The 12,989-nt window shown below is 33.7% G+C and overlaps 1 protein-coding gene across 1 annotated transcript in view; it reads left to right on the forward strand.

Annotated features, from left to right (window-relative positions):
- LOC142340435 (cadherin-23-like) overlaps window positions 1-12,989 on the forward strand; it is a 144,221-nt gene that overhangs the window by 20,599 nt on the left and 110,633 nt on the right. Inside the window, exon 2 of the mRNA XM_075391011.1 lies at window positions 3,274-3,425. Coding sequence (XP_075247126.1) covers window positions 3,274-3,425 — 152 coding nt within the window. The remainder of the gene's footprint in view (window positions 1-3,273; window positions 3,426-12,989) is intronic.

Genomic DNA, 12,989 nt, shown 5'->3' on the forward strand with positions numbered 1-12,989 from the left:
GAATAATCTGTGCTACGCACATTTTCGCACGAGCCGTATTATTTTGAAAATCAAGGCAAAATAGCCGAGATGTCTATACACTTTAAGCCTCATCAACTCCACGACGAAATAATGAAATTCAAATACCCTGCAATTTGAATAATCTATGCTTCACAAGCTTTCTTTTGGTGCCATCACATTTTTCTACGATAGATAATCAATCGGCCAAAATTGTCCGAACAAAAAAATTACAATATTATTCATCCAGTGAAATATCAACAATTAATTTTATTTCAAATATTCTTTCAACTGAATGCATGTTTTTCCCGAACGAATTTTGAATAAATAACATGATCTGTTACTTATGCACGTTTTTCTTAATTTAACTCTATTGCATTTATTTCTGGAATAGACTAAGTTTGCAACTATTAAATTAATGACTGGAGTTTCCTGTGTGCTCACTTCGGAATTGTCAAAAGGATAAGTAGATACACGTTGAAAAATTAACCCTAAATGGTCAAATTTTAGCGCAGCGAAACTGGGAGGACTTTCAGTCGCGTGTTCACTAAAAGGCTTGGGTGGAAGAATTACGATGCTCTAACTTTATTTTCTGCGTAGGAGCTTTTTGTTTTGCAGTTTTACTCTGTCAGGTTGTATTTAACCTATCGTTTTGGTGAAACTCAGCACTCAAAATTCAATATGTTTTAAGCAACTTGACCATCAGTCACGCTGAATGTTCCGATACTTTTGTGGGGGGTAAAACTGTACACTCAAATGGGTTTTTTTTCAGTCAATTTTTGCCCGTCGATTTATTCATCATAGAGAGTTGAGACTGGTATCATTAGGAAACCCTTCCAGATTATATTATGCACTTCAAATTATTTTTTTAACTTTCGTTTTTTACAGGGAGCTATCGAGGTTGAAGGTACACAGAATGTGAAACGTACACAGAATTCCTTTGTTTTTGTTCACGTTTTCCGTATTTTTCTCACCATTTTTTTCGACTTTGCTGGAATTTTCAAGGATTGTTAACAGCATTGTTATCAATATTACAGGTAACGATAGAAGAGGCTTAACGAATGGTTTTTTCTGAGCCTTTTGATTAATTTTTTTTAATTTCAGACTTTTTAAAATCAAAAGTAGCTTCAAATACGCTTTTTATCGCACTTTGTCGAATATGCCGGACGTAGAGACTTAAAGTCTCCTGTTACATTCCTTGAAAACTTCAAAAAAGGATAGTGGTACTCTCGCTTCCTACAGGAGTCTTCTGGAATTTATTTCTGGTTTTTGAAAAAAAAACAATAATTATGCAAAATGCATCGTTTTGTTTTGGTTCAAGGAAATATTTTATTTGTTATTGATCTTATATGCAAATGTGTAGAATAATTATTCTTTTTTGTTGGACGCACTGCAAAATCATGGCTATATTTAAACTCATCTTGGATTTGATACAATCAATGACTATTAGCATTATGTTGGCGTTCGCTCTTTTTCGATTTTTTTTGCCTTTTTTACTTTCAATTTAGAGCCAAAATACTGACAGATTATCTTGACAACATCAGAAAGGCCCCTTTTTTCCAAAAAAAACCCTTTAAAAATATCGCATTTAACATCAAGAGGGACACAAGTAAAAAAAATTCGAAACCTTTTTGATATTTTACAGCTTGGAATGCTTTTCAAAGTCTTTTATCAATAGCCGCGAAGCGATAGCGGCTATTATCAAGGACAGCATGGTTTTTATGCGTCGTCTCCGTTGATGATTCTTACGATCTGACTTCTTGGAATTGACTTCTTCAATGACTTCAATGACTTCTACTGCTTTGCCGTTAAATTTTGTGTGCGTGACGTCACTTTTACTTTTAGGCCAATTGCGTTACTTACCTCACTCAAAAAACGACTTCTGAACTAACTCGTGGACTTTTAATTTTTTTGAACATTTGCTGGTTGAAGATCAAAATGTGCGTCTAAGTTGTGCCAAACTTATATGCACTATTTCTGGAGTTTTAATCTTGAGTTTTTGATTCCGAATATGAATTTTGAAAAAACTCTGTTAGGGTTTTTTCCTTATAGACTGTATGTGTTAAAAAATAGACCGGGTGAAACTAACCCAAAAAGTTTAGCTGTCTATTAAAAGACTGGTGGTCGATCTGGCTATCCTATTTCTTTTGTTGTTTCAATTCCTTGAAGAAGGCCAAGAGCGTCTATCGCGGCTGTTTGCTGGCAATCTGCCGGCTATGTTTTTATAGGCTTCAACGCTGTGGTTTCGAAACGTTGTTTGTGAAATTTTGTGTTCTATCCGGTTTTGTTTTTTGTTGTTAACGTATGATTCGGTCGCACTAATAACATAAACAATTGTCTTCCTGCGTAGTAGAAATCAAGTCTATTTTAGTGAAAAACTTATAGTTTGTTGGAGTTTTTGAAAATATATATTTTTTTAAAAAATTTGATTTTTCAGCTTTTTCACCCTTGTCTTGTTTTATCTATTTTGTTTCGCCTCTGTAACCACGGGTGGCATCCTGTTTCTAGAGAACCGAAATCCGAAATGCACTTTGGTTCTTCTCAACTAATGTCGTTGAAAAGTTGCGCATTTTAAGTTTTTTATAATCTCCATGAATAGATTAGGATTTTAACAGTCGCGACAACGCCTTCTCGTTAATTTTGTTTGATTTTTTGCCTTTCTTTTTTAGTCGTCTGACATATTTTGGATAATGACAGGTATCAATTGCTTCCAATTAATCTGTCTAATGAACCGAGTTGATACTTATTGGTTTTAATCAATTTGAATTTTAAAAAACGTAATTTTTAAAAGAACACTGCCCTTTTTTGCTCGTCTTTGTTAACCTGTTACCGAGTCTCATTTTTGACAGGTCTTATATGTTAGCTAATTAATTACTGTTTATTTTGCTTAGTTGTGGTTGTTTGTTCGATTTTATCTGATTCCTTTTTTTCATTTTGGTATTAGGTGTTTTTTTTAAACATAGACATCAGCCCTCTAATCCAGCATTATTTTTTCACTTAGTTGATTTTTGAACGGTATGTGAATTTTTGAAAGTTTTCGATCGCTTCCTCATTTGGCGGAAAATTAAACAAGAACGTGGATAAACGGGACCGGAACATTATGTGAGAGCGCACATTACCGAGCCTTCTTTTTCAAATGCTATGCTCGAGGAGAAAAGCATTTTATCAATCCTTGTGATTAATTGGGTTGCTTTTTCTTCCCACCCATTATTTGGATATCTGATTATTTTTGACCCTTTGTCTTCCAACGATTAACTTTTGATAGAATGTTCACAGGTTCCTTGCTCTTCACACTCACTATTGTCAATGGTTCCCAAGACGTGCCTTTCACCCTGATTGGATTTGATATAAACTCCGATGTTGTCTCCATCAACTCAGACAACGGACAAGTCAGCGTTCAAGATCCTCCTGATTTTGACTCCTTGGGGGTAACTGTCAATTTTATATACACCAATCATAGGATGATCATGCACCTTGAGATGGAGAATGATTACGTGATAGAATCATGATTATAACAGATGTTACTACATCTGCCAATTGATAGCTGAGCGACAGAATAATGAACTTGCATAGTTATTCGTATAATCATATGAATTTTCAGTTTTTTGGGATCAATTTTGCATCTACACTTTTTTGTGGCTTTAATGCGACATCCCTTGTTTAATTGCATCCAACTGGCTAAAACAAAATTGCAATGAAATATACGTATTGCACCGCAGAAACACTCTATTTGGCATTTTTGTTTCTGAAATGATTTTCAGCAAATTTGCGGAACTTTTTCTGTGTCCTGAAACAAATATGCCTTGTTTTCTGCATGGTTATTATCGTTTATAAATAAAAAAATTCAATTAATTGTCGAGTTATGTTTTGGATGCGACGTTTTGGATGCTACGTGTTTTGGATGCGACGGGATCCGAAAATGATAGTCGCGAATTGTCTCAATTGTTGAAACGTTAAATTGATCGGCTGCTATAAATTGTCGGCTCTGGGCCAGTTATAGTGATAATTTTTCTGACACAATGGTGTCAATGTCAGCTATAGTTTAATTAACATTATGCTAGGAAATAAACCCCCATGAAAAAAACCCTAATATTTTTAGATAGTTTATATTCTCGTTTATAGTCAAATAGGGTTTATTTCCTATCGAAAGTTGAGTGGATTTTTTTTCCGAAACCGCATTACGCTAACCTCATTCAAACAACTTTGAATACGGTTAGTTCAAATTTACTCTATCATCGCTGACATTCTCTGGCTGCTGTTTTCATTTGATATTTTCATTGATATAGTTAGAACCATATAAAGTTGCAACGCTATCAATCGTTTCGATGGTCAAAAGTTCAAATCTAAACCATGCAGATATTAGCACTTGATGTTTATTTGAGTGTTATGCGGGGAGTTCTTCAAGCGGTCGCTTGCTTACATTTTTGGGACTCATTATAGACCACAAGATGACCACGGCCTATCAACTATTCGTTTGTGGGAACGCAGTAGGCTGGGGAGATTTTTCAAAAATTTAGAAACAAACAATTTTTGACCAAAACCTGACATAAGAAAATGCGTGGTTTTCCAATTTGGCCTCCATGTTCTCTAAATCATTATTGCATTTTTTCCAATGCGTAAAAACTAAAAATTGGAATTTCTCTGAATGCTATTTGAGGATAGAGTACATGTTGGCTTTCAATGATGAATTATTTTTCTTTAGTTCGCGAATTTTCATGTCAGCATATCATTTATGATTGAGTTACTTCTCTACTAATGCTATGGATGCGGGAACCCTACGTGATTGTTGCAGTTTTATTTTAATTATCAACCGACAATCTTTGCAGCGGGATATTGTCAAGTTTTTGTGACCACCGATAATGATGATTTTTTTTCCGCTGTAACATCAAGAAAGGACTGTAATATGCGTTGGCACAAAATTACAAGGCGTCAAAAAGAACAAAATTTGAAGAAATGAATTTTGTTGGTCATAACTTTGAATTTGAATTTATTTTGAACGTGGAAAGTTACATTTATATGAATGACAAAACATTTTTCTTTTAAATAGATATACTTTAAACAAGAACAACAAAATGAGCCTATTAGACACATCGTGCTGCTACCCTACTCTAAATATTGCCACAGGGAGACAGTTTTGCAATCCACACATTCGAACTTCTTAGGAAAAAATTCATAAGGCCCTTATTTTTATCAGATGGATGGCTGACGATTGCCCAAATTTTTTTGATTTCATTTCTCTAAATTTTGTCGGCAAGGTATTCCTTGTTTTGCTTCATATGCTTAACTTTAATAGCGCCCAGCTAGGTAAAACCGCATTTTGTTCGGAAAGCATAAAAGACCCTGTTTTTCGCTGCGTGTGGCACAGCTACGATTGCTCTTTTGTTCAAAGCATTCTATTATGAGCACTTTTTTTTACTGCTGTATAGGGTATTTATAAAGTTCCGAAACATATAACTCGAAAAACGAAAGATTTTGTTCTATTGTTTTACGATCAAAAATTTCTATCTAGAGTTTTCGTTAGGCTTTATTCGACTCAAGAATAACTATTTAGCAGCCCGTCTACGTATAATGATTCTGTAATTATCAGAGCTACAGATGTTGTATTAGAAAGAAACAGAACAAGGAGGCTGGGTAATTTGCGTACGCACGTAATGTTCCGACCCCGCTCATCCTCACTCTTGGATTAATTGGCGACCAAATGAAAGCGAAAACTTTCAAAGACATACATATCGTTCAAAAAACCACAAACGGGATACCATAAAGCCACGCTAGAGGGCCGATGGAGCTTTTTGTTAATAGGAATACTAGAAAATACAATAACATGAATCAAATAACAAACATTAATTACGCCAAAACTCAATGTCTATATCAAACTCGCATTATATAAACTCTAAAAAAACTAAGCTATGCTTCATTAGAAAAGATTTTGGACCTGTCCTCAATGCGTCTGTGTAACAGGTCGACAAAAAAGAGCAAAAAGGTGCAAAGTTCAAAAATATAATTCCATTTTTAAAAGCAAATTATTTCAAAGTGATTAATATTATTAATGTAACGTCCCGTTTTCCTATAAACGTTATGTTTTAAAATTTTTGATGCCAAACTTTTACATTTAATTACCATATAAGATTGTATAAACAAACTCGAAAGTTGCTTATTTATCTTGATCTATTTACAAACGTAATTGTAAAATTTTTCAACTGTTGTACACTTTATTACGCATATCCTGTAAACATATTACTAATATGGTTTTGTTTATTTGACTCATTTTGTTCCGAAATTGTATAAAAATATACTCAGAACAGAAGAGAGACCATCTACCTAAGAGACGTAACAAAAATACAATTACTATAAACCGCTTTCTCCTTTAATGAGATTTGAGCTGTCGACCCTTCCCGAAAGATCTATAGACTGACGGCATGCCATTCCTTAACGTTACTTACCGCAATTAAAGACCGACTATATAAACATCGAAAGATATGGAACAAATTCTTTAATTCATACTCTAGTAAAAGGAACACAAACTGAATTCACCTAAATCACCAGTAAGCTACATAACAATTAATTAATAACTGAAAACAATGACATGTTCCTTTATATCTTCATAGAAAGCAATTGAGACTTGTCATTATCCAGCAGTTTACGTCAAACACTCCAAAAAAAAGAGAAATACAGGCAAAATAAAAAATTCAAATTAACTTTGCGCGAAAATGGCAGTGAACCCGTTAAAACCAAAAAATCTGTCACTAAGAGCATCAAAATCTTTCAATTGAACAATATTTCAAAGCCAATGGGATATACCATTAACGTTAAAATTTAAAAAGAAGACAAAAATCTTTTAAAATGTACAAATATATAATTCCAAACATTTTATAGAATCTCTGAGTGAGAGTAGTAACAAAGCCAAGAAACAAACGATTGAAACTAGAACTCTCATAAAAACCAAAATATAGCTCACCGGAAACGCGTTCTTACCTGTTTTTACAGAGACTAAGGTGCAAATCGACCGAATGGCTATTCTCAAAAATCCAAATATGTTTTTAAAAACAAATATTTTCAAAAACCGTAACAGACATAGGATTTCATAAAGTTGATCAATTAGGTTGCAAAGCCCCAAGAAGCCAATTGTGCTGATTATTAATGAGACTAAAAACAAGGATACAAATTAAAAACAAATACAGTCTGAAGCCCAATCTTCACAAACAATTTTACGACATGACAGTGTTCAAGGCACTATAGTTTTGGGTTTTCATTTGCAAGAGCTGTAAACTCTTACTTGCTTCTCATCTTAACATCAACAAGTCTTCCTTTTGAAAGGACTACGTTGATATCACAACAAAAGAGACCTAAAATTTGAACAGTATGGAAATTTCGACATTTTTTTAGGAAAGGATTGTCGAAGTCATCAGTCAAAACACATAAACAACCGCGAAATTAATCTTTGAATTACCAAAAGTAGTTAAGACATCTTATTATTGAGGTAATTTACTTGATGACAAAAATAAAAGTAAAAAAGGACAGTTGAAAAATGTTATTTTTTTAAAATTAACTTGAAAGTCATTAATACAAATAGCTATAAACTGAAGCCTTTGAAAAGTTTTAATTATACGTCCTGGGAATGCAATTGAGACCTGTCATTATCAGGTATATGTCGTAAAACAAGAAGAAAGACAAACTTGGGCAAAGATAAAAAAATCCATTAACTTTTGCGAGAGAACTGTGTATCAGCCAAAAAGCATAAATTGTTCACCAAAAACAATTAACATTTTCAATTACGCCTTTTCTCGACGCTTGTGCATTGTTCCCTATTATCCTGTTTTTCAATTGGACCTGTCAATAATTCCTTATGAATCTGATAACTCGACTAGGAAACAAATTGAATTTTTAGAATATTGAACATGGACTACCAAAAGCATAACAAATGAAAACAAAACATAAGAAGTCCGTAAAATTTTACGAAAACGTTTCGTCAACCATACAAACTATGAGCTCAATTCTGAAATCATAGGGCGTATTTTTTTTGTAAATAGGACTTGTCAATAATTGAGTCCTGGTTGGATATTCTTTTCAGTAATTTACAAACAATACTATAAATGCGAATATTTTTTGAAAGAAATATTTTTGAAAAAAGGCAGCGCCCCATTAAAATCTAAAACTTTTTTAACCGTAAGGATCCATGGTGAGATCAAGATCAGCCCTGATGTTGCTGGACGGCTACAAATGCACTCATTTGTTCATGTGGTTGCGAACTAGATCAATTGAAATTAAAATTGCCATAAACTCGCAATATATTTATAATTCCAGATGACTGTTAAGGCCGGTGGGAGTACAACTAGCTCTTTTTGAGCTAACAAGAAATGTGAGTGCAGTTTCAAGGTGTACAATTTCAGCAAACTTGAAGAAAATGGGCTAAAAAAACTGCTCCCATTTTTGACGAAAAAAGTCTTATTTTTGAAAAAATTTAGCATTATTTTTGTCAAAAACACGAATTGAACAATTCAGCAACCCTACCCTATCTTTAGAGATAAAATAAATAACTCTACTGTAAAACATTTTAATGCACTTTACCAAAAATTAACAAAAATTTAAATACGGAAAAATACGGAAAATGTGAAATAAAACAAGATAATATCGTCTGCTATTCACAAAACTTTAAACCTCGGTATTTCCCTTCAAAAATTAACCAAATCTTTTTACTTCCCTATTCTACGCTTGACGGGCTGTCTAATGATACCACTCCTAACTCTTTAGGATGATTATATCGATCGGCCAAAATTGTCTGAACAAAAAAAAACCCATTTGAGTATATAGTTCCTCCCCCAAAAAGTTGATCGGAACAATAATTAAGTCAGTCTTAATTACAAATTTTGCCACAAAATTGATTGAGTTTTTCAGTAAAAAAAGAAATTTGTTCAAAAAAGTCGACTCGAATATTGTTTGCCTCCGAGACTCTGTACACAAAATTTAGGAATCTGGTCGCTGGAATGATTGAAACAGTTCTTTTTTGCTACTTTTTCAAATGAAAAAGTACCGCTTTTTTGCTACTGCTTTTTGATACCTTAGCAGTCAATTGTTTTTATCAAATGAATCATCAACGTTTTATGCCAAATTCGAATTGCAATTTACTTAGCAATCAAAAAATACAGACAACTAATCAAAATAGTGCATATCTGGTGACCGCCGTCTCTGGCTAAACTTATCGGCTTGAATAGCCAATATTCGGAAAGTAATTAATCACTACTTCAACTTTTATGGTTAAAATTTGCGTTGTGTTTTTTATCGGCAAGAGAAATAAACGTTCAGTTTTTCAAATTATGGACGTTATGAAATTTCGTTTAGTTTTTAATTTTATTTTTTTCTAACAAATTTTGAACAACCTTTTGTCGTTTTTGACATGCCTATTAACCCAAGTTCTAGTTTTTTTTGTCAAGCTGGCTTCTGTGTAGCACATCTGTCAACAATTTCAATTAAAAATATAGCCTTCAATTCCGTACCAAGATATCTTTACTGATGCCTCCTCTGCGTAAACAAAAAATCTACTATCTGAATCTATTAACGATGTGAAATGTATGAAGCTTCTCGTTTTTTCGTTTCGGTGGCCGATAGCTCTACCCGGACTTGGGTCTCAGATCTTTTTAGCGCTGATCCAGCACATTTCAAGCGTAAAAACTTAATTCAGTTCCGAAACATTGCATCTCCAGAATCTTTTAAGTTTCTTTATGTGAAGTTTTTCTTCATTATGATTATATTGAGATCAGAGATTTCATCCAGACTAAATTTATCCTGTATAGTCTGAAAATTAGTCATACCCACAAATTAAGTCTGAGCAGAATAATGTCGCTTTTGTAGCTTATAACTGGTAATTAGTATATTAGTATACACACTATTTATATATAAGCTTGTTTGTAAGCAATTACCACAAAGACCATTTAGCTTAGTGGTTACGTGTTGCTACGAAAATTAAATATTGCAAGTACCCACGCGTGAGTTCAAGTTGCATATAAAACAAACCTTGCTGGCTGGAATTAAGTTGAACTTAATAATTTTCATGCAGTAAATATTACTCAAAAATCAAGACTGGCAATTGTAAATTGGGACATCAGCAGACTACTGGCCATCCAAAAATACAGAATGTCTCTAGACTGATGCAGCGCTGATTTGCTCTGCCACCAACTTCTGGGTAAACCAAAATGAATTTTTGTTTTTGTAAAAACAGTAAGTTAGCTTTTGAAACTTGATTTCTTTCATGTTTTCGTGCTTGATTGGCTCAAATGACAAAAAAGAATTATCAATAAGCACCGCTAAGTAAGCACCTCGTAGTTTTTATCTGTTCGTTTTGCAAAATGCTCGGTTGGTATCCAGGCAAAGATGCCAACTGGGTCGTCAAATTTTCCAAATCATTCTCTGTTCCAAGATTTCAAAACTTATTTTATTTTGTTCAAAACTTTTAGAATTGCGCTTTTTTATCCCCTCAGCTAGTTTTTTGTTAGAACAGACGTTACTCACCAAATGAATGACATGCAGAAAATTTCTTCGAATACCTCTTTTCCATGTATTTTTGTTATTTCTTGATTATCACAATAAAGCATGAAAAACTAAGTTGTAGCAACTTTATTGAATGTCTACTGCATTTTTCGTTTCGTTTTTTTTCTATCAGAATAATTTTTGCGTGGACAGAAAAACAGCATTCAGTCCATGATGTTGTTTTTTGACTTGCATGTCTATCGAATGCACGTCAAAATTGGTCAGTAGGTCTTTTTAAATTTGTAAAGAAAATCTGGAATAATTGAAACACAAAAGTCAAGACTTACCTGATTTAAGTTGGCCCCACAGCAACGCCCGTCTTCTAGCGATTTTAAAATAGGTAAAAATGAAATGAATTTAAATAATTTTTTGCAAACTGTAGCCATTTTACCAGAAATATGCCGAAACACTAATTTTGTACGCAGGCAAACGCCTTGATACTTTAACATGATGCGTTGCGGGATTTCGAATTTGAATTTGTGAATTTCTGTGCCACGCACAGAACTGGGTGGCCTTCTTGTTTACGTAGTTTACTTAGTTCTTTATACTTTGTTTTTTTTTTAGTGGTCAATTGACGGACATTAGTTATTTGAGAATATTACTTCTCTATCATTTCATTTTTGGTATTGCACTGTTTCAGCCGCTCATTTTTTAGGACCCCAACTTGCAACCCTCCGTGTTTTTTATACATAACATTAATGTGTTAGACGGACTTTGCAGGCCCACAATCAGGGCCGAAACCAAATAGATAAAAGTTTGATAAATGATTTGTTTGCTTTACTTTCACACCATTGTTTCAGAATGACTAGTACTGGATTAAAACATAATTGACCAATTTCAGATTTTTTAAAGATTTTGAGGATAAGAAATCCCTTGTTCCGGTTACGATCTCACAAAGGACCTTTGAATGTCTGCGGAGATTTTAACTTGAATGTGCGAGAGCTAAATGATAATAACTATCAGCCACCTGAATATGCTACAGAGTTTTGATTTGTTGTAGAGAAACAAAGAACCTAAACGGATCAAATTTTTTGAGATGACAAAATAGGGTATAACGACTCACAGAACATCTGCAACTTGCATAGATCCCTCTTCGCGGCCGATAATGATTTTAAAGGCAACACTTTAAAGACACCCATAAGTAATCATTTTGCTGTGGAATGCATTTTGAGTCATCTGCTATCAATGAAACGCATGAAAGACTAATGCAACGCAACTATTGTGTTTTCGGCAGCAGAGATATTTTACTTAAGATTCTTTTTCTTTTGCATCTTGAATTAGACCGTTTAGGTACGGATTCAGACAACTTTTACAATTTGTTTAATTGAATCAATACTAACAGGCTTGAATAAATATGCTCCCCCGAAACAAACACGTAACGTAAAGAAACATTGAATTACTAATACAATTAAAACTTTATAAACTAAAAAGATAAATTTTACTTGCGATACGTTAGTAACCCTCAGCTTACAATAGTTTTATGGGGAAAAAACACAGACTGCAAATTGTGACGTTTAAATATTGAACAATTACTTTGCTAACGTGGGAAAAAACCTAGGCAACGCGCCAATTTCTACTGTTTTTATCACTAAATCAAATGAAAAAAGTAAGAAAAAACCTGTTACTTGCCCTCTACAACACCTGATGAAAAATTTGAAACTTTAAAAAGTTTGAAATCGCCCCCTTTAACTGATCATGGTAGTCCTAACTCTGAATTGCTTAAAATGATTGCACCCAATTCAAAAACGAATTTGTCGGGAAAAACATTTAAAAATTGCCAAAAATATTGCTCTACAAAAATTCGGATTGTTTAATGAACCTTCGAATTATCGTCCAATAAAAATCTTATCCAGTGTCAGCAAAGTATTTGAAAAGCTTCAATCAGCTAATGATAAACTTGCTTCTAAGGAAAAATTATCTGCAACCAACAATTTAGCTCGGATTAGCAAAGATTCCGGTCGAAACGCGTACTTGTAAATGCCATTACTAAGCTTACAGAAAGCATGCGACAGAACATTGAAACAAGAATGTCTGGTTTCTCTTGTTTTATTGATTTTAAAAACGCCTGGGACGCGATTGATCACAAGATTCTTCTGACAAAATTAAAATCGTTATGATTTTGTGGTCATTTTGGGGGCATTCTTTGTAGCTACTTCAGTGATCGGACGCAAAACGTAACGAACTACGGTTCAACATCTCAGCGTCTAAACATAATCCACGTTGTTCCACAAGGCTTAATTTTGTGTACGCTGCTTTTCTTACTAAACATTAATGACTTGTTCGACATTGTTAAATCCATTCGGGTAATATTCTTTGCAGATGACACGGCACTAATTTGCGGTAATACGCAACCTATAGAAACACTACAAATGATCCTAGATTTGGTCCTCCATCCGGCAGCGCAGTCTTTATGAAAAACGTTTAATTAAGTGAAGTGCAATTAATTAAGTATCTAACTGTGCACATTGACG

The sequence above is a fragment of the Convolutriloba macropyga genome, chromosome 5 (genome assembly GCF_964194025.1).
Source record: "Convolutriloba macropyga chromosome 5, txConMacr16.3, whole genome shotgun sequence".
NCBI lineage: Eukaryota > Metazoa > Xenacoelomorpha > Acoela > Convolutidae > Convolutriloba > Convolutriloba macropyga.